Source organism: Prionailurus viverrinus, chromosome B2 (genome assembly GCF_022837055.1).
Source record: "Prionailurus viverrinus isolate Anna chromosome B2, UM_Priviv_1.0, whole genome shotgun sequence".
Classification (NCBI taxonomy): Eukaryota; Metazoa; Chordata; class Mammalia; order Carnivora; family Felidae; genus Prionailurus; species Prionailurus viverrinus.
The window spans coordinates 50,188,766-50,210,322 of record NC_062565.1 but is presented as its reverse complement, the minus strand read 5'-3'; the positions used below and the strand labels follow the sequence as shown (position 1 = coordinate 50,210,322).

The window sequence follows — 21,557 nt, the reverse complement described above, 5'->3', positions numbered from 1 at the left end:
CACTCAGCATTTCTAGATGTTTCGTGATGAGAGGGTTTTCAGGTTACCTCGCCCACTCTGTAATAGGCCCTGGGCTAGGTGCTGGAGGTGTAAAGAAGGGCATGATGAGACCCATGAGCTTGCAGAGTAATGGAGATCTCTCGCAATGATGACCCAGTGTGGTATGTATCACACTTACAAGGCCTCTGGGGTGAGGCCTCCTAGGGTGGCCTGTGCGGTCCTGCATTCTTTTTACTGCCAGAGTTGTGAAAAGCCAAAGCAGGCTTTTCATTTTTCCAGTGGATGGTGATTCTAGAGGTCACGTGCTTACTCATTCTACAAGCATTTCCTGAGTGCGTTCATGCCAGGCATCATGCTAGACACATAAACATGAGCTATCACATTTATTTCTAACAATAACTCTGGGAGGGTATTTTTGTCCTCATTTAAAGATGACCCAACTGAAGCTTAGGGAGACGAGCTTGCTCAGAGGCTAGAGCCAGTAAGTCCCAGATCCATGTCCAGACACAGGTCTTCAAACCCCAGAGTAGAGCATTTTCACAATAAAGAAGCCAGTTGAGGGCCGGGTGGCTCCCATTCAGAGAAGGCCTTCGTTTTCACGTTTCCTGTACCTTCATCTTCCTGGCAGCTGGGGATTGGATGTGCCCCTGACCCCTAGGCCTGCCCAGGGCCCCAGCGGGTCTCATATCCACATCTCTAAACACTACCTCTTCTTGCCCACTACAGGAAGGATATTTAACAAACCCAAGAAGCCTCTGGGAAGACTACCCACACGTGTACCTCCCGTGAGTATTCTCATGACTTGGTCTCCAGGGAGGAGCAAGCTGGTCCACTGGCTTCCCCACCCCAGAGAACTCCAGGCCAGCTGGCAGGAGGAGCAGGTCGCACCCCGAGTCTGTGGGGGCCCAGTGTTGTAGATGGCAGTCTCATCCAGGAGCTGCTTCCTCCTAGGGCGCTTGACTGGACAACCCCCAAATGAAATGTCTTCTGCGGTAGCCCCCGTCACGGAGCGGGTGTCCTAGCTCAGGCTGCTGTGCCAGGACCCCGTAGGCTGCGTGGCTTATAAACAACAGAAACTTCTCACAGTTCTGGAGGCCAAAAAGCCCAAGATGAGGACGCCAGCAGTTTTGGTGTCTGGTTCATAGATGGCTGTCTTCTGGCCGTATCCTCATGTGGAGGAGCAGAGAAGGAGCCCTCTGGGGTCTGTTTGACGAGGGCACGAATCCCATTACTGAGGTCCCCGTCCTCACTGCTAGATCTCCTCCCAAAGGCCCCCACCTCCTAGCACCGTCACATTGGGATTCGGGTTCCAACATAGGAATTTTGAGGGGACGCACACATTTAGTCCACAGCAGGCACCTAAACGGTCGGAAGACGGATACACAAGCGGAGCATCTCTGTAACGCTCTCTGGGCTTTGTACGTCCTTGGTGACCTGCGTTCGTGCACCACACACCGTCCACCCAGCCTCGCGTGGTGGGTGCCCCTCCAGAGGCAGCACCCCCTTCTCCTCCTGCTCTGTGCTGCCAAGACCCCAGAAGGGCAGCACCAGGTCTGCCTCCCACAGGACACCCTCCCTGCCGTTCCTGGCCACCCTTCGGAACCACAACAGCACAGGGCTAACAGCTGCACGAGGACCCTCCTTTGCTTAAATCTGTTCACTCTTCAGTATATTGGTGCCCCGTCTTCCTTGTCCTTGCTCAGCCTTCCCTTCTCCAAGCTGAAGAACCTTCCTCCTCTGTACTCTTTTCACCATTTTTGTTTCTTTCTGTGGACTCCGTGTCCCATTAAGTGGTCCCGTCTGTGGAGCAGGGTCCCCGGGTGTGGGGCCTCCCTCCCGCAGTCCTGGCCCAGCTCGTCCCACGGTCCTGGGCCTCACCTTTTTGTCCTGTGTTTTGCGAGCACCTGCAGGGATAGTCTTCTCCCTCCCGTGTGACTCGTTTCCTTGTCTCCAGCTTCCAGGTGAAGTTTTTCTACCTGTGCCAGCTGGCCTACTGGCTGCATGCACTGCCTGAGCTGTACTTCCAGAAGGTACGGAAGGTGAGTACTCGTTTCCCCCTTGGAAGGTGCGTGCCCTTCACTCCCCTCCTGCTCTTCCCAGCCTCCTTCCCCTGAGCCTTCCAACAGAAGCGCAGAGCTGGGTGGGGACGGGGGACGTGTTGGCAGGTTGAGGAAAATGCTGAGCCAGCGAAGTCTCCACAAAGATCTCCCTGAGAGCAGGCCACCAGCGGGTCTCCTGCCGCCCACACTAGACATGTGGCTTTGGGGGAGGTCCACCTCTTGTCTTCCGGGTAGTGGATCAGAGGTTTTTGCCTTTCCCAGTCTTTTTTTTTTTTTTTTTTTTTAATAGCCTTCCTCTGAATTATTTCCAGAAGCCCTGTTCCCCAGTCCCTGTCTCTTCTTTCTCAACCCAGCCCTGCCACATGGACCTGAAGCCAGCACCTCGTCCTCTGACTTCCCAGCAGCCTGGTGCATGGGCCTCTGGTGTGACCTGGGACTGTCTATGTCAGAGCAACCCGGCCTGCTGCCCTCTCGCCGCCCCTCTGTACCTCCCCTCTGCGGAGAGGAGGTGGGGATGAGCACATTTACTGCCTGCTTCTCTTGTTTGCAGGAGGAAATTCCCCGCCAGCTCCAGTACATCTGTCTGTACCTGGTCCACATAGCTGGAGCATACCTCTTAAAGTGAGTGAGATCCCGGAGCCTGTCACATTTCTGTGCCCTTTTATGTCCATGCATCTCTCCACACATTCTTAGGAGGCGGTTACTGCACACCTTCTGTTTGCCAAGCACCGTGCTAAGACCTGGGGATACAAAGGTGGCGATTCCCTTGTCTTTAGTGGTTCATGCTCAGCCTAGTAGGAGTGACAGCAGAGGCACAGGTCAGGACAGCTTAATGAGATGATGGCTGTGCTACAATATGGGTCATCTGCCGTGGGAACCTAGAAGAGGGACTAACGCATCCCGAGACAGAGCCAGGGAAGGCTTCGAGGGATGCTAGCACTTGAATCGTGCCTTTGAAGTCGGAGGAATGACCATGGTGTTTGGCCTTGAGTGTCTTTTACAAAAAGAATCCTACTGATGAGTAGATATGTTGTTGCTAATTTGGAATTTTCCTGAGCTTTATCCGAGCAGGATAGGAGAACACCCTGTACTTTCTCTGGGCTGACGTTTTAAGGGTTTGTGATGTATAACTTTCTGCTAAGCTGCTTGGAGGTCCTTGGGCCTGTTGTCTCCTAGGCCCTCACAGCAGGCTTCCTGTGAGGATGACGGACCTGGGGTAATGGAATTAGGAGGATGGCAGCTCTCAAATATGCTCTTATCCCTGGAGGCGTGAAATAGCATCGACACCTGGATGGGTCCTTGGAGGCCAAAGCCTCTATGGTGGGACCAGCCTTGCTCTTGTGCTGCACCCAGCAGTGTGTGGCGAGGACCAGGGTGAGAACCTTCAGGCAGGACCATGTGGAAAGAGAGCTTCTTGCTACTTGTCGGGTCCCTGCTGTATCGTCAGTGTTCCTCCCAAAGAAAGGAGATGCTCTAAGATCCGCTTTTCCCACAGCTGATGTGTCCCACGGAAGGAGAAGGGCAGGTGTCAGACCCTGTTTGGGCGAGTCCTGTGATTCTTGTTTTGGGATGAGGATAGAAGCGAGAGGGCAGGGAGCAGCAGGCCCTCCAAAACGAGGCCCATTCCCTTTCCAGCGATGCTGGTGCAGCCACCTCTCTGCTCCTGTAAGGACCGTGGCCTGGCCTTCCTTTGCTTCCATCCTGGCTGTGGTTTTCAGAAGTGAGTGTGGGGACAGGAGAGACCCCTGACTACAGGATTTCCCAAGGGAGGCAGACCTCTGAAATGCTGAATGATTGCAGAGTCTTGTTTTGGTGAAGAGCTTGACTTTTAGAGGCCTTCACTTGCTTGACACGTACCTGAGCTCCTCCTCTGGGCCAGGCACTGCTCTTGGAGCCGAAGTTACCCCTGGGTGAAGTCAGACCAAGGCCTTGTTCTCCTGGGGTGTCCAATCTAGAGGGAGTCAGACAATTAACAAGAAAATAGCTTCCTATGTTGGTAAATGCGATGAAGAAAATACTAGGGGCGGCTGGGTGGCTTAGTTGGTTGAACGTCTGACTCTTGATTTCTGTTCAGGTCATGGTCCCAGGGTCATGAGATCAAGCCCTACATTGGGCTCCTCATTGGGTATGGAGCCTGCTTGAGATATTTTCTCTCTCTCCCTCTGTCCCTCTCCCCCTCTCCCCCTCTCCCTCTCTCTCTCCCTCTCTCTCTCCCTCTCCCTGCCCCCCTTCCCTCTCCCCTGAGATATTCATTCATTCATTTTGTCTCTTTCTCTCCCTGCCCCCCTCCTCCTCTCCCCTGCTCACTAGTGCACTCTCTAAAACAATAAAGTAGGGTAATGTAACAGTGACCTGTCTACGTGGCACCTTTGTCGTGGGGAGGGAGGTGACTCAGGTTGAAGCAGGTATGACGAGAGTCAGGCATGTGAAGATCTGGGGGGAGAGCTGTGTGGGCAGAGAAACAGCAGGTGCAGAGGCCCTGAGGTGTTCGTAAAGCCCACCGTGGCTGGAATGCAGAAAATGAGTTTTGACATGAGGTCACTGGGCACGGTCATACTGGACTTTCTAGGTCACGTGAAGACCTTGGGTAGTGCTCCCATCATTCTCTTGACCATCCTCAGGACCCAGTGACCACCCCACTGGATTCTGCACTGCTTTGGTTTTATTGGGTGGAATTGGCCGGGCCCTTCATTAGCACAGCCTTGGGGCTGCTCCCACATTTTCTTATTGACTGCCTGAAGCCCTGCATGTTCAGCAGGGTCTGCGGTTTCCCTTCGCAGTCTTTCTCCATTTGAGCTACAGTTGACATCTGTAGCAAACCGCCTAAGAAAGCCGGTAACGCCACCACACCTGGAATTGAGGGGAGGGGGTGTCTGAGTGGGCACAGATTTTTAAGAGGTGGGTTCAGTAGCACATCTCTTTGCATTATGTTGAGTTTTGCTTCTTCTTGTACCTCTTAGCTGTGAAGACTTGGATAATGAAAAACCAGACGGGAATCCTTTGTATTTCTGTGTACAAAGCTCAGTCACTTGTTCTGAGCACCTTTTATGCACTGGGTCCTGGGCCCGGTAAAGAATGCATGGTGACTGGTGCCGTGGAGCCTAAGCTAGGTTCACTGTGGGAGCGGTGAGGGGCCCCTGGCCCAGACAGGACAGGTGAAGGCCTGGGGAATTCAGTATTATGTTAAAGGTGTGACGGCAGAACTGAATCCTGTAGGGTGAGGAGGGCCAGCCAGGGAAAGCTGGCGAGGAGAGCAGAGCCCAGGGTGCGGGGTGCCTCACGCTCTGTGGCATCCCAGGGGGGAACTGTGAGGCTTGTCCGTTTCTCCCAGCCTCAGCCGCCTGGGCCTGATCTTGCTGCTGCTGCAGTACTCAACTGAGTTCCTCTTCCACATGGCTCGACTCTTCTACTTTGCCGATGAGAACAACGAGAAGCTGTAAGTAGTGTAAAGAAGGCTGGCCTGCTCACAGTGCTGTGGGCAGGAGCCTCCCATGAGGCCTGGCTGATAGTGCCCCTTCCTGCAGATGGAACCCCAGGGTTGTTTTTTTTGGAGTATCTTACTCCAGAGATCTCCTCCCTCAAACACCCCGATGCGCTACCTTCACACTCTCTTTCCACTTGGCGTTGCTTCTGGAGAAGTGGGTGAAAGCTCCCTCACCGGCCCTAAAGGCTGATGTCCCTTTGCCACCTCCACGAGCAGGTTTAATGCCTGGGCTGCTGTGTTTGGGGTCACCCGCCTCTTCATCCTCACACTCGCTGTGCTGGCCATCGGCTTTGGACTCGCTCGCATAGAAAACCAGGCCTTTGATCCTGAGAAAGGAAACTTCAACACCTTACTCTGCAGGTGAGTTGGGAAAAAGCCCCCGGAGATAAATCAAGGCTCCCTGAGTGCTGCCAGGAGCCTCCTGAACTTGGCACAACTTCAGAAGGTCAGGGGGCAATAGACCCCCGGGGTCTCCCGCACATTGATGTTTAGCTGGAGATCTGTAGACATCAGGCCTGAGGGGAGAAGGAGTGCCAGCCTTCTGCCTCCAGCAAAACCATCTCCACCACCTGCTGGGACTCTAGTCGAGGTCCCCAAGCTGGAATCCCCTCCCCCTTGTCCAGTGCTTCAAGTGCATGATAGGTGACCTCTCTAGCCCCTCAGCTGATCATTACGGCCACGTGTGCTCAGTAGCACGGCCTGTGGCCTCCCATAGTAGCAGGGAAAGTGGGGAGGAAGCTGTTGTGTTCCCATGTGACCCTTGGGCCTGGGAGGGTGTGTGATTGATCCATTGTTGCTCAGCTTTTAAGTGGCATTCTAAATGAGAAGCTGCTCTTCTAGAATTATTCTGCTGTATTGTAATTCAATTCAGTTGAATTCTTTCAGTATATGTACATGGAGCTTAGTCATGCTGTTTGTTGTGGGTACAGAAAAGACAGGCCATGGAGGCAGTGACTCTGGAGCTAGACATGCAGATGTCCCCTCCTCCTCCCTGGTGTCCCTAGACCCCATCTCTTTGTCACCAGCCCTGAAGCGCACTAGAGCGGAGACCGGCACCGAACCACATGCCCTCCCTCGTGCGGGTGGCAGGATGGGGGCGTGCTGGCGCCCAGGGTGATGGCCAGGGGAGCTGTGGGGTTCCTGCCCTGGTCTCCCGCTCTGCCCTGAGGCGACTCCCGAGCCCACCGCCCTGTCCCTCCGCAGGCTCTGTGTGCTGCTGCTGGTGTGCGCTGCCCAGGCCTGGCTCATGTGGCGCTTCATCCACTCCCAGCTGCGACACTGGCGGGAATACTGGAATGAGCAGAGTGCCAAGCGGAGAGTCCCAGCTGCCCCCAGACTGCCGGCCAGGCTCGTCAAGAGGGAATCTGGTGAGTGCTGGGCCCGTGGGCAGGTAGACACAGAAGTGGGTCTGGGATGGGCGGGGAGGGGCCCAGGCTCGGCTCCTCCACCTCCACCCAGACCAGCCCTGCCGCTCCCCTGTCCTTCCCTGGGGCCCTGGGTCCTCAGCCCCCGCCGGGGCCTAACTGGCATGTGGCTGGGCGTGGGCCAGGGACACTTTGTGGGTGAGGCCGGCCGCGGTGGGGCAGGGCAGCAACTGGCTGGGGAGCTGTGGCCGGAAGCATGTCCTCGAAGTGGCTTCTGAACCCCAGCCAAGATCTGCCGCCTGTTCCCTGTGCAGCCCAGCAGCCCTGTCCTCACCTGCCCTCTTGCTCCGCATCTCGGCATCGCGCGCCTCCCAGGCCGCTGGCTCCTCTCCTGTCTTCAAGAATGACTAGGGGCGATACAGTGCTGGGTGGGCGGAAAGGGTGGGATGCCCGCTTTGCCTCTGGCCCTGGCCACGCTCCAGTAACTGCCCGCCCCTGCCAGGTCCCAGGCCCACTGGCAGCCCTGCACGTTCTGTGCAGCCCGGGGGCCTGTCTGCACCGGGCTCTGTTCCCTGACTCACCTGCCTTGCTCCAGGTGTGGCCTGCTTGGCAAGGGCTCCCGTGTGTTTGAACCAGACACGTGCGGGGCTGGGTGTGACGAGTCAGGCCTGGCTGGGAGGGGATGTGGGGCGTGAGGCTGCAGCCAGATTGACTTTGAGCAAGCACATGGAGGTGTTTTCCACAACAGTAAAAAGCACAGTTTTTTTCTGCCAGAGGAGTATCAGGCCTCTGAGTAATGCCTGTCCCTATAGCCTCTCTACCTCCTCTCCACTCTCCCTTCCCAGGGAGTGGTCGCGGAAGTGGGCTGGTGCCCTGCGGGGGAGAGAAACTGAGGCCCCTGGCAGCGTCTGTGCGATTCCACCTAGGATCTGGTTCCAGCCTGAGGCCTGGGCGAGCAGGCGGGCGGGCCCTGGCCTGTTCCTGGATTACTATATGTCATCCCAGCCGCCTCCTGCTAAAGGACAGTCAGAGACCAACCACCTTCAGCAGAGTCACATTGAGGGGAGCAAGGGCCTCCTGGGAGCGTCTACTGGTTTCCCGTCTTGGCAGGAAGCTGCAGCCAGGCATCCCCTTGGCTGGTCCCCATGTGCAAGCTCGGCCCTCACGGGCCCCTCTCCTGTTCCAGTCCAGGCAGGAACACCATGTGTGTCTGTCTCCCTTCACTTCCTAGGTTACCATGAAAACGGAGTAGTGAAAGCGGAGAATGGGACCTCCCCACGGACTAAGAAACTCAAGTCTCCTTGAGGCCAAAGTGCTGGAACAGGGATCCTCTCATGGGGGCACGGCAGGGAGGTTGGGGAGCCCGGCCCCCGCCACTGCCTTCCCCCTCCTGCTCCTGATGCTCCATCTCAAGCAGCAGGAACCTGTCTTCAAATGGGGCTTTTCCTTTCTTACTTCTTGGCTTTCTTTTCTTACTCCTCCATAAACCATTCTCAATAAAACCAAAACTCTTCCTTCTTTCTCTCCCTTAAGCCACCTCACGTCCTTGCCTCTGTCCTGTGTTGGGTTTTCTAGAAGCCCAGGCCCTCATGGTTATCTTTTTGCTTGCCTCCTCTTTCTCTTCCTTCACGGCTGCTGCTTTTTACTTCTCTCACCGTATTGTGCAATTTTTCCGTGTCTGATTTTTACAATGAGAGGGAGCTCAAGTTGCAGTGAGTCCTGGCCATCCACCACCCAGCTTCAGTCCCCAGGACTTGTCAAAGCCAGAAGCCTCATGCCAAGGAGCCTCTGCCTGGGGCCACTAGCAGGCCCACCCGCGGGCCATCATGTTCGCGCGAGGAGAGGAGAGACCAGCCCTCTTGGATCATAATCTCCTAGGTGCTGATTAACTGAGATGTATGATTCCAGTTCCACACGCACCAGCTGGAGGCCCGGCATAGCCACTGCTCCTTGGAATTGCCAAGGCATTTGGCTGTGGGGCATGGAGACCTGGTCCAGAAAGATGGTGTTAACCGTGTTGGGTCCCATGACTTGAGACGGCTTACCGGTGGCTGGTCCTGGACGGGCGCCGGCCTGCCCTCGCTCTGCCGGGGAGGTGCTGAAGGAGGACAAGTTTCCCCACCCTCTAAAGCAAGAACAAAGCGTACTGAGCAGCAGGCTCCTCTGGAAAGGTAATGGTGGCAGAGGCGATGGAGCTGTTGTCCTCAGCCTTTCTTCAGCCCCAGCTACAGCTGCTTTTTCAACCGTTCACCAGCATCCAAAACCAAATCCAAACCACAGTGAACAGACCAGCCTGACGGACGCTGGTCCTCAACCCCAGACCCAGGCAGCCCTGTCAGGGCTGGCCTCGCTACCTGACTTCATCTCTCTTGCTGCAGGAACATCCGAGTCCCCCACTCGTCCCCTGGTGCCCCAGAGAGGGTCACTGGTCCATATCCCCTCTGGCCCCGTCTGTCGTGTGTTCTTCGGCAAGGTCGTTGTCATCCTCCGATGTCTGTCCAGCGCACCTCCAGCATTTGAGACTGAGAGCAGGACCGATTTGGAATCGGTCTGCAGGGTAGATGAGCAAATGCCACTCTACCACTGTGCCACTGGGGGGCCTCTGCCCTGTCCCTCACATATCCTTTCCCTGTGCTCCACCCAAAGACAAGGCCTCCAAGCCCATGTGGGGCCTGGTTTGGACTTCGGGAACGGGTTAGGCTTTCAGAGGTCCTAATTAAGAACTCTTGAATTCTGCATTAAGGTGCTGGGGAGTGATTCTTGGGGGGCATAGAAATGTTAGTATCCTTTGATGTGCTGGTCCTCTTTCTGATGCCACAGTAGAAGCCAAACCTTGGGTTATTATCCTAAAAGGGGGGAGATGGGTTTTTTCATCAGGGCAATTCTTCCTCCATGTCCCTTTTATCAGCAACAGATTGGATTTTCCAGTGACTGAGGGAGTTGTACCCTCCTCTGTCCAGGATAAGGTAGAAATGGGAAAAGCTACCCTTGGCTTCTGATTACCCTTAGGAAGTGGGACGGCGCTTTTGGAGATCTGCATCTCTCCCATCCTCGTCTGACACTTCCTGGGCTGCAGAGCAGAATGTTGCTAAAAGGGTACTTGGAATCAACCCTGCAGACCCGAGCCAGGACCCTTTAGCCATTCGACCAAATACCCTGCTGAGGCTGCGTTCGGGCTCCTTACCTTGCCTGGAGATGGAGGGGCATTCAGCCAGCAGCCTCCAACCTGCCCATCAGCCTCACAGCCCTTCCTGGTCCTCTCCTGGCTGTGTCTCGGGCAGCAACCTGCCTCCTGTGAGGGGCCACTCCCTCAGGTGAGCCCCAGTTAATTTTCGGTGGGTATGCAGTAGGCTGCAGGCCTGGGAGGTGGGGAGAGCGGTCCCAGGCATGCCATCAGTCAGCCCCCTTCTCATGTAGGTGTGCTAGGTGTTTGTGGTCAGAGACTACGTGGCTTCGTGCTCACTCAGCCTCCTGCAAACTTCTGGCTCTGTGGTAGGTATGATTCACAGCTGGTACCACCACTTCAGGGGTCTAGGTCAACCTAGGCTCCCTGAGACCATGACTGAGGCTAGCATGTCGCTAGCAGGGCCTCTGGGATGATTTGAGAGGAGATGGGATGAGAGTAAATGTAGGGTGCTTTGTCACCCCACTGGCATCCCCGCCACATGTATTTCAGAGCAGAGCCAGGGCTTTGGCAGGCTGGCTCAAAGCATGTTGCCGAAATAACTCCATCCTGTGAGCTTGTTGTGCTGGCTTGTCCTGATTTGGCCACTTTGGCTGTCGTCTTCCGTCTTCTACACGCTCTCCTGTTCCCAAAGTGCCAAGCCATCTGGGAAGGCCCTGCCAGACAGCTCTGAGTTTGAGAGGCTGGCTCAGCAAGAGCAGGAGAACAGATGCTCATCTACCTCAGCCAAAGCCGCCTCTCTCTCTAAACATCCCTGGCCAGCACAGGTGTGGCAGGTGGCAGTGGGCAAGAGAGGCAGGCTGTGTGGTGGACAGGAGGGCCCTGTGCTCCTCGGGTTCAGTGGTGGGAAAGTTATTTTTACCATCTAGGCTCTGATAGCTGCACTATTAAGTGACATGTGTTCCTTTTGAAGGTAGGGGAAGGTTCTAGAGGAAAGGGAAGCAGGCTGAGCCAGGAGGGGAGCTGCTTCTCCCCCATTCTAGTCCATTCTAACCGCGCGTGTGTCTGGGCCAACAGATATAAATGGTTGCCGAGAACCGTTTCTGTTTCTGTCCCCAGGCAGAACTTACATTTCAGAAACCAAAATTGACATCTGTACTCTGGCCACCTTTGCAGATGCTTCTCTTGACTAGAATCCCTGGGACCCTAGAAACCCCTAAAGCTTGGGTGGGGGATTCTCCCAGGGGGTGTGCATCTTGGTTTTCTTTAGGAATCTTCTTTCTTAGCGGCCTTTGATTTTTTTTTTTTTTTCCTAAGTGGTGAATAAGAGGTAGGTGCAGAGAGTACACCCTCCCAAGATTCCACAATAGAAAATTCTACTCCCTGGATGCCTCTTTAAATTTGAAGTGGCTTGCCAGGCCACATGTGGCTAGGGAAGGCTCAGCTTTTGGATTTACATCACAGGTTTCAGCCTTCCCTGTCCATTTTCCCTGGGCCTGGACAGCACTCACTCCCCTTGCTGAGTGCCTGGGAGACCCAAGTGAGCAGAGTTGTTCCATAATGGAAGGTGTGCTGTGGTCTTGGGAGGTGGGAAGATAGAGTGGTCTTCCTTCCCTCCCACTGCCTCCCAGCCCACAACCCTGCTCCTCAGAAGGGCGCAGAGTCATTGTCAGATGGTGAGACACTTAAATAGAATCCCTCTTCAGCCGGAGGCTGGCCCAATGAGCAAGCCTTCATCGGCTTCACTGTCTTTACCCCGGGTCTCTCCTCTCCTGCCTCCCCCCCTACTCGTTTTTATAGATGTCTCAACAGCATCGAGACTTCCATGTTCCGTTCTCTGTGTTCAGCAACCCCTGAGAGTTTGTCCTGAGCAGACCCTCCTCCTTGCTGTAGAAGTGCCTTACTTGCCACGTGGTCTTCTGGCCTTGGCTTGTACTGCCAGCTGCCAGGCCTCTAGGGTGGTCTGTCCTGTGCAGCCAAGGACACCAGACCCTGGGATATCACATGTAAAAGGGACATGGATTGTGACAGTTTGGCCTCACTCGTCTCAGTCCCCTCCCCCCATCATGTTGGGGTATGTGGTCAGTTCTAGGTTGTTTCTGGTTTCTCCTTTGTGTCGGTTTTCTGGCCCACAGGGGTGGCTGCAGTCACCTGTGCCTCCTACCCATGGAAGGAAGCCTCGTAGCCTCCAGGGACACTGAGTGCCCTGTGAACCCTGCTCTGCCAGCACCGCCCACCCCTAGTTTAAAAAGAAAGGGGCCCTGGCTGTAACCTCTTCCACTCTGTTTTGTCTCCCATTCAACCCACAGTTTGTATGGTAAAGGTGTTAGTCACAAGTGTCAGCCCGCAGACGCCCATTTGACAGCGGGTCTAGTGTGGCTGTTGCAGTCTCCTTGCGCTCCAAACTCAGTGTTACCTATGTTCACAGCGGCTGCCTGCCGTCCCCTTGCTCTTCCGGGCTGTGCAATAACTCTCCCAGCCGGTGGTCTTTCCACAGGCCTTGCTGTCCCTAAACACCCTGCAGTTGGGAAGGGAAGGGAAGGGACCCGTGGGAGGGCGGTCGACATCCCTTACAGAAGAAATGTGCGCCACTTCCCGTGTTGCTGCCCTTGTCTTCACCCTGGGTGGGTTTCTGTGGCACTCGAATAGAGCATCGTAGCATCACCTTAGAAGTTCGTGTATTTTTTTTTTTTAATCTGTTGAAAAGGAAAAAAAAAAAACCATCCTCATGATGGGGCATTAAATAAGTCCATGTCTGGGAAGTAGATCTGCTGTGACCCCTGAGATGTCACCATCACTCTAAAGGCGTTCTAGAGTTTCTTGTTTGCGTGGAGAGGAAGCAGCTTGTGCGGAGATGCGGCCATGCGGGGACAGCCCTGCTCACCCGGTAGGAGCGGGCTGGCATCGTAAGTGCCACTGTTGCCTTGGGGGCGGATTCCCGTGTTTCTGTGATGAGACCATACACCTCACGTGTCTGTCCCTCTGGTTTAACAGCTGAAGGACAAGCTGAGGCCGCTGGTGCCGCCTGAGCAACTCCTAATGCAAATGTGGACAAAGTGTCTTTTTGTTTTCTACTTTAGCCTGTTCACGTTATGGACCAAATTTCAACAAGGAACTCAAGGAAAATTTGTACCTGCCGTATTTATGCTTTCATGTAAAAGGGTTTTTTTTTTTTTTGGGGGGGGGGGTCTTTTTATTTTCAGTGAACTTTTTTCAAAATCCTTTTCCACCGTTTCTGTCTGGTTTTAAAACAAATTGCAGTTTTGTATGGATTTTTTTTTAATGTACATTTCGAAACAAATCAAATATTTTTGAAATAACTGAATAAAAGGCATAGAATTATCAGTCTAATTGTCTCTGGGATAATTACTTCTATTCCTTTTTAATCTGGATGCTTACATTTGCTTTCACTTGGAAAATAATTTCGTGTCAATTTTAGCCTCATATTTTTCACTGTATGAGTTCTTTCTCATATATCTTTTTGAACTGTGTTCATCTTGGTCATGTGAATGAGGGAACTGTAAGGATGGAGAAAGTTACATGCACTGTGCATAGTAACGAGCATTTTTGAGTCTGTATCAGACTATAAAAACGGAAAGGAGTTTTCTTGACCTTGAGTTTGTAGCTCTCACAAGGAAGTGCCGTGGACTTGATGCCTACTACGGTGTGAGGTCACTGGCTCGGAGAAGACGGAAGAAGGTGTGTGTGGAATCTTGGTGCCGGTGCTGAGCAGTAGTGGTGACAATGGAGGGCAGTGGGGGCTGCCGGTGCCAGTTCTAAGGCCTGCTCTTGGCTGCAGTGGTCTGTGTTTTCCAGAACCATCTTCTGAGAGCTCAGGAGAGGAGTGGTTACAGCTGGCAGTCAGCCATGGACACCACAGGGTGTGAGGATTACCCAGGAAGCGTTCACCTGAGGTCAAGGTGAGTGGCACTCACAGAGGTCAGGCTTTGGCTCAGACTTGGGTTTCAGTCTGGCTCTGCCAGAAGCAGCTAGGTGGCCCCAGGCGGTTAACCTTTCTGAGCCCATTTGCTTACATGTGGGGTTTGTGTGCTTGTTGCTTGTTTTTGCAGGCAGCAGTGCTGGCAAGATTTAGGGATAGTGAGTGCTGTTCATGCTACAAGTAAAGCACTCAATTTTTTTTTTTTTTTTTTAAGAGGCACACTTCTGTGCCAGCAGGACATTAAGGAGTCCCTCATCCAAGTGACCCTTGATTCTCTGGAAACTGTTTCGAGACCTGGTGGTCCCAAATACCCTCAGTGCCTATAGATATGGGCTTGATACATGTTAATTCGATGGTATTTTCAAGGCCCCCTAGTAGTGCAGAGTCCAGGCCCAGAGCCTGGGTAGTGGCTTCTTTTAGCCGGCCACCAGGGAGGGGACAAAGGAGGTCGTTTCTCCCTATAGTACTGCTTGCTGCAGGCTAACGCTCAACTCTTCCATCATCTAGGCCAGGACGCCAGATGCGTGTCGGGTGTGACCACAGTGTAAGTGATCTCAAATGGCCGCACCGCCATTCAGGATTTCAGTAGGAAAAGCTATTTGCTCGGACTTGCATGGCACCTGTACTTGGCCATCTCATTTAAACTAGCAGGGCTGAGCACAGCCCTGCTGTGTGTGGATGACAGAAGTGACCTGCTAGCTCTGGTCATCTGCACCTGGTGATGGTGCTGGCAGATCGCACCTTCCCATCTTGGGGAGACTTGGAAAGTGAGTGGTGAGTGGATCGTGAGCCCAAGTCATACATGTGAATGCTGCCTACTGTGCTCAGCATGGCTGTGAGGCACTTCTGACGGCTGCAGCGGGCTAACGTTTTCATCCTGCTCCCCATGACAGTGGGGAGGGTGCCAGGAGTCCAAGAAGAAGAAATGTCAGATCGGACAGAAGGGCTATGAGCACTTGGATCTCAAAGGGTGGGTAAGAGGATTTTTTCCTCATGTCTCCACTTAAGCCAAAGACAGAAGTCGGCAAGGATCTCTCCTGCAGCTGGTGCAGAGCCACCAGAGACTTGAAGCAGGCCCAGAGTCTGGTGAACCTCCCGCCTGCGGGGGTGGGAGAGAAATTGATGGAGTGTGGATTTCTTAAGAGGGGCCATCAGTGCTGTAGGTCCACAAGCTCCGTGACGGAGGTGCTTTAACAGACTCAGGGCTTGACACGTATCCCCTGGAGTTTAGAGAGCGTGAGGTTTAGGGTGTCTGCTTCTCCCCTAAAGTGAGTCTGCAGGAGAGGGACTGTCTGAGCTGCTTAACTGCGGAGCCCTGAGAGCAATCTAAATGGATACAGAGGGAAAGAGTGGATCTGGAAGGGTTAGCCCGAGGAGGCCCCACGTGTAGGGCCTCCTGAGAGGATAAGAGGGAGCCTGGAGGGAATGTACTACTTACTGGAACCGGGCACGTTGGAGACTGGGCCATCTGTATCCGAGAATGGCACTCTGGGAGGTTTTCTGGGGGAAAGTGTCCTGAGAACTCACAAAAGCTGCCTTGGGAGAGAGAAAGAGCCAGCTTTTCGGCACATGACACACAGAAGGTCCTGGTCCAGTTAGGACTTTACTGGCCACAGAAATAAGACTTTGCCCCTTTCCTCTGGTGTCTATTCCCTAACCCTTCCCAGACATTACAAAGGCCAGAAACAGTAGTATGGCAGGTGGGAAGGGGAAGGAGCAGAAAGGAAGGAAGGAGAAACCTACCATAGCTGCCCCAGCACCTACCCATCCTTCCTCCCTCTTTCCTCTCTCTCTCTCTCTCTCACACACACACACACACACACATACTAGACTATGTGTATCTAAGCTTGACCAGGCCTGATCTGGGCATGCAGGATAGAGCTTAGTATTTTCACTTTAGACTGAAATGGACTTCTGAACACTTGAAAATAATACTTTCAATAGTAATGAGTGACTGGGGGTAAAAAATTTTAAATTGGGTGGTTCTTGAAATCTTGACCTGGAGCAGAAAAACTCAACATGTAGTATCTTACAGAACTTTTAGCAAGCTAGTTCGAGGTGGCTTGGTTCAGCAACAGAGGAAGAACTGTGGGAAGTTACCCAGCACTTCCGAGGCCAGGTATCCCGGATCTTGTATCGACAACTCCCACTCATTCACACCACTGGCTGGGCAGCAGGGAGGAGCCGGAGCTGGTGGCTGACCTCAACTCTGGAGCAGCCATGGTTCTAAAAACTGAGTCAGAGCTCACAGATAACCAGTAACTGTTTTTCCTCCCGTCTCAAGGCCAGGTTCTCTAAAAGCAGGGATTTTATATATATTCTCTAAAAGCAGCATGTGTGTAGATGTGTGTGTGTGTGTGTGTGTGTGTGTGTGTATATAAAATTATTAACTATAGTTCAAATCAAGAAATACATTTTCTATTATGACCCAGTAAATACATCCTCAGCTGAAACAAAAGTTTCATGAAACAGTATACACCTACTATTTGTATTACACTTTCATATTTTCTGTTCTATTCCATTTTTGTTTAAATGCAGGTCTAATGGGCCTATAGCCACAGTTTGCCAATGTCTATTTCCCTGGAATGCCGGGGTAAGTAGGCACATGGCGGGGGGCATCAGCTTGCAGCACCAGCAGTCTGTGTGCTGTCTATACCCCAAGTGATGCTTCTCCTGGCAAAATCTAGTTTTTCTCCTGCTCTTAATCATTCCACACCTGTATGAGGATTATCCAGAGAAACAGAACCAATGGAATGTATATAGAGAGAAAGATGATTATTATAAGAATTGGCTCACATGATTACAGCAAGCAAATCCCAAGATTTGCAGCAAGCAGGCTAGAGACCCAGGAGAGCTGATGGTGTAGTTCTGGTCTGAAGGCCAGGCCAGCAGGCTTGAGACCCAGGATGAGCCAGTGTTTTAGTTTGAGTCCAAAGGCAGGAAAAGATTGTCCTAGTTCAAAGGCAAGCAGGAGGCATTCTTTCTTTCTTCAGGAAAGCACAGCCTATTCAGGCTTTCAGGGGAGTGGGTGAGGCCCACCCACACCAGGGAGGGCAATCTGCTTTACTCATTCTATAAACCCAAATGTTAATCTCATCCAGAAACAGTCACATCCAGAAAAATGACCCCAAGGCCCAGACAAGTTGACACATAAAATTAACCATCACAATATGCCTACCCCTACCTCACTAAATAAGGTACCATCTTAGCTCTTTAAAGATCCAATTTAATTTAGACTTCAGTATTAAAATATAGGAACCAAAAAAACATAACTTTAAGAGTTCTGTAAATGCCTCTCTGAAAAGTAGAAGGTGTTTCAAAATGTAGGTCCAACCTCCAAACGATACCGCATTCTCTCATCAGCCAGGTCCGTTTGAAAAGGCACGAACAAAGTTAGAGTAGTTAATCTTGTCTTCTCCGTGAGAGCACACCCTGATCAACTGCAGGAGAGAGCAGAGAGCAAGTGAGGCAGAGCTGCGGGGTACGCTTGTTAATAACAATCCCCAGCCTTTGTAAACCAGGTCAGAGTTTATATCAGAGGATTCCAAAATGGTCCTGCGAACCTGCCAGGTAGCTCAGATGTTATCCCCATCTTAAACTTTATGAAATTGAAGCTCAGATGGAATAAAAGGCCTGCCTGGGATTTCAGGACTAACATTTGTAAGCACATTGCCATTTCCAAAGCACTTTTAATTATTTTTATATTCAAATACGAGCTTTGTCCACCCAGCCTGCACAGAGTAAAACTCTTAAAATAGCAAGCTATTATCATCGCAGTTACGTCACTGCTCAAACCAGGTCCCCCCGAAATGCAGCTGTGGGTGATGGTAGATTTCTAGATTTGCTGTGGTCACCTTTACAAAATGTGCAAACCCATGCCGCCCACACCTTCCCCCCCTCGCCCTCCGCCACTTCCCACTGACTGCAGTTCCTCTCTCGCTAGATCAAGGATGGCACACATGACTTAAAAGCTGGGCACACTATCACTCTGAGATTTGGGAGGCCAAAGGGGCATTTGCCCAGGTGAACACCTTCTCTCCTGTCTCCTGTACTCCCTGCTAATGTCCTGATTTATGAAAAATCCTCATCTCTGATCTAGCCCCTCCAGCACCATGCAGACAGCCTTCCCTAAGTGAGTCTTCAGTTCTGAACATCCCTTTGCTAAAAGATCTTTAAGAAGGTCTACAGCACTTCAGTGTTTTTCATCAGTGAGAAGTCTCCATGAAAAGTCACAGTCCTTGGCAATTGTGGGAGAAATTTTGTTCTGAGTTCCAGGGAAACCCAAGCTTCCTGGGAATTTATAATGAAAAAAGGCACAAAACACCTTCTTTTACTCACTTATGAAAATTCTAGAAGGAGACTGGCCATGTCCTTCCTCCATTTGCATCTGGCCATGCGTGACCCCTTACCAATAGATGTCACTGCCCTTGGCAGTGATCATGCCCTCTTCCATGATGGCTAGACTGCTGGGCTAATGTAAGCATCACCATGAAGGGTGTCACAGGCTGCCCACCATTCTGCTCAACCCAGTTACTTTTGAGTCTCCCCTCGGGGCTGCCTCTCTAGGATCACTTCTGTTGAGTCTCCTTCAGCCCAGAAATGACTCATCAGCCACCCTGCGCTGTCTAGCCCCTATCCACTTAAACAGAGTCCCTGCTGCAGCCATTAGGAAAGAACATCAATGCAAAAATCCAGGGGAAACACCATAACCAGAACTGAATAGGAGATCTGATTTGAACACCTTTAAGTTTCCCATTAAAACAAAATATGCATGCAATTGCCTTTGGGAGAGAACAAACGGTGTTCGGCCTCTGCAGTCACCCAGAAGAGCAATTCATACTGACCTCCTTAATCAAAGAATCATCAACTGGGAGGTGGAGAGAGTCACAGATTTTAAAGAACATTTCTTTGTCCACATATCCTGAAGCTTCCTTGTCATAAATTTGAAATGCTTCATGAATGTTGTCTTTGCATGGATGATGTTTCAGTTGCTTCTGGATTGTGTCTATTAATGCTTCCAGTTCTTGCTCACCCAGATCCTCTTTAGTTTGCTTGCTGTAGACAAAGGAAGAAAATGCCTGGCATCTTATTTATACTTGACCAGTCTCATCTCAGTGACCAAAGTTCTCATTTGGTGAAGTGGGGGAAGCTTCTAATGGCAAGCGGCTTGGACACTGAGCTGGCCAATAACGGAATGCTTGGCTGCAGGGGCTGGCTGATGACTGACCCCCACAGGAAGGCCTGATTAGGGGGTTTCTGAACTGAAGCCCAGCCTCCCTGGCTGCCACCTGTTAAATCACTGCACCACAAAGAGCCAAATCTCCCACTGTGGCAGCCTCCCCAAGTTCGGTGTTTGTGCGAATCATCTGCTGCTGCTTAATGCTGATGCAGGTCTACATGGTCTGTTATCTCATCTAAAACTAAGGGAGTTTAAAAAAAATTACAGTCAGCAATCTGTTGTACTTTTAACATTCCCTCTCCAGTTCATTCTGAATTTTGTGACAGTGGATTGAGAAGTTTAGGCTTAGCATTTACTGAAATGAGAGATGAGTAACACAGAGCATTAGAAAGAAGGCGGTCTATCCTTTCAAACCACAACCAGGATAAGCAGAAGCCCAATTCATTTCCTTTGAACACAAAGGTACCATTACACAAATAAAGACTTTTAGAGCTGGAAAAGACATTTCATCTTTATAAAGGCATTTTGGGATAAAATGAGACCGCAATAAACTCAGAAACCCTTTCTCAATGATGAAAAAACAGACTTGAAGACCCAGATGTCACGTCAGAGGCAGAACAAGAACAGACCTCTCACTCGGGTTCTGACATGTTCTTTCAAGGATGCCCACCACCTCTCACCTACCCTCCCCCTCCACACCATCACAGCACCAGTCTACCATGGCTTTCCTGTTCCTATTTCCTTCTGCATAGGATAGTCAAAAGGTTCACTGTTCCAAATGGCCTCTTTTAACTTCATTCCCTTTTGAACCACTGGCGACCCTTGCTGGGGAAGGCATAAAGTGCTACAGCCTTTCAGGGACAATTTAGAAAACATGAAGCAAAAGCCCAGCAAAGAATTTCAAATAATTTATCCTAAGGAAATAATCATGAGTTGTATACAAGGATACATCTAATAAAGCAGTTTTGAGACAGCCTAAATGTCTAAAAAGATTGTCCAAAAATCAGAATTTGGTTAAACAATATCCCCCAATCAGGCAATATAAAAATCATGTGGCATGGACAATGTTGCAGAAAGAATAGACAGATGGGTGAGAAAATCAATGTGTAAAAGTGTATACAGAAGGCTACATTTTGCATCAAAGTTGTGAGGGGAATAAGAACATACAATTAAATCCACTTACATTGTGCAAAGAAACTCTGGGAAGAGATTTTAAAACCAATGAAGTAGGTAGTTAGCTATGGAGAATGGAGGGTAACAAGCAGGTGGATGGAAGATGGGGCAGGAATAAAACTTTTCATTTGTCCTTCAAATATATATATTATAACATATAACTCATGTCAATTATATATTACATTATATATCTCATATTATATATATCATATGATATATAACTCATGTGAATACCTACTCTAAAAATTGTCAATGCTCCATAAAATATTTCATATCAGAAATGTTCATGATATGCAAAAAGCTAATTAAATATTACAGGATTACTCCACTTTATATGCATATTAAAGCAATATTGGAAGTAATCATCTCTGGGTTATGGGATTTTAAGGAATATTTTTATTTCTATTTCCTAAATTTTTACTCCATGAATGTTATTTATTATGGGCATGTGTTACCTTTATAGTAAGACAAAAACAATATAAATTGCAATAATGAAAATCTCTAGTATCTAAATGCTGCCTGGCATTATTGAAGCAGAATATATTTACCTGATGGGTACACCTCCAGTCATATATACTAAATTATGAATGATTGCCTGGGCGCTATTTTAGTGGCAGAAAGCAATGAAACCTCAATCTTCCATATCTTCCCAGGAGTTAGAGCCATAGAGCATATATATTTGAAATGTGATCATCCATTCACTTTGGGAAAGAGAAGATAACCCTCCCTTCCCTGAAGGGGCCAGATGTTTAATACTGCTTCATACAATAGGGAAAATGTCGATGGCATCTGCTGCCTTTGAGTATGCTGGAGTAAATTCAAACAGAGCTTGCCACAGGTGGTGCTGTTTACGACAGAGCTAGTGAGAGTTCTAGCCCCGACGTTATTGAGGGGCCCAAAACAGGGCCCCTTCTCTAGGACAGCTGCAACATTGTTCCACATGTTAACAAGGGAACACAGGGGCCAAATGGTCATCCTTAATGGGTACCGCCGACTGAGAGAAGTGGCTGGGTTCCCAGCACATGAGGTGCAGACTCTGTGCCAACCCCTCCGATGCCCTTCTTTTTCTTTCCACAAAAGCAAACATGAGTTTTATGGGGCGATTAATCTCCCATAGGTAAAAAAAAGACGTCATGGTTTTCATTCCACTCTTAGACTATTTTCCTAGGGGCAACCTGGCAAAGCCCTCTACTTAGCAAGAAAGAACTAAATGGAATTCACATATTTTCTCCA

At 50.9% G+C, this 21,557-nt stretch overlaps 2 protein-coding genes across 6 annotated transcripts in view; one reads left to right on the top strand and one right to left on the bottom strand.

The window, feature by feature from the left end:
* TRAM2 (translocation associated membrane protein 2) overlaps positions 1–13,377 on the top strand; it is an 83,964-nt gene extending 70,587 nt beyond the window's left edge. Inside the window, exons 5-13 of one of the 5 annotated variants that reach the window (XR_007152007.1) lie at positions 727–785; positions 1,955–2,039; positions 2,611–2,681; positions 5,392–5,496; positions 5,761–5,904; positions 6,748–6,911; positions 8,140–10,222; positions 10,326–10,400; positions 12,740–13,377. Coding sequence is in view for 2 of the 5 variants with exons in the window: in XM_047857763.1 (XP_047713719.1) it covers positions 727–785; positions 1,955–2,039; positions 2,611–2,681; positions 5,392–5,496; positions 5,761–5,904; positions 6,748–6,911; positions 8,140–8,213 (702 nt within the window). In the remaining 3 variants the exon portion in view is untranslated. Of the gene's footprint in view, positions 1–726; positions 786–1,954; positions 2,040–2,610; positions 2,682–5,391; positions 5,497–5,760; positions 5,905–6,747; positions 6,912–8,139 lie in introns of all 5 variants that reach the window. The other 4 variants (XR_007152008.1, XR_007152006.1, XM_047857765.1 and 1 more) reach the window with 4 other exon arrangements.
* Positions 13,378–17,177: 3,800 nt separating this feature from the next.
* EFHC1 (EF-hand domain containing 1) overlaps positions 17,178–21,557 on the bottom strand; it is a 66,849-nt gene continuing 62,469 nt past the window's right edge. The window contains exons 10-11 of the mRNA XM_047857762.1: positions 18,817–19,027; positions 17,178–17,412 (exon numbers count right to left, since the gene is read on the bottom strand). Of these exons, the coding sequence (XP_047713718.1) occupies positions 17,332–17,412; positions 18,817–19,027 (292 nt within the window). The 3' untranslated portion in view covers positions 17,178–17,331. The remainder of the gene's footprint in view (positions 17,413–18,816; positions 19,028–21,557) is intronic.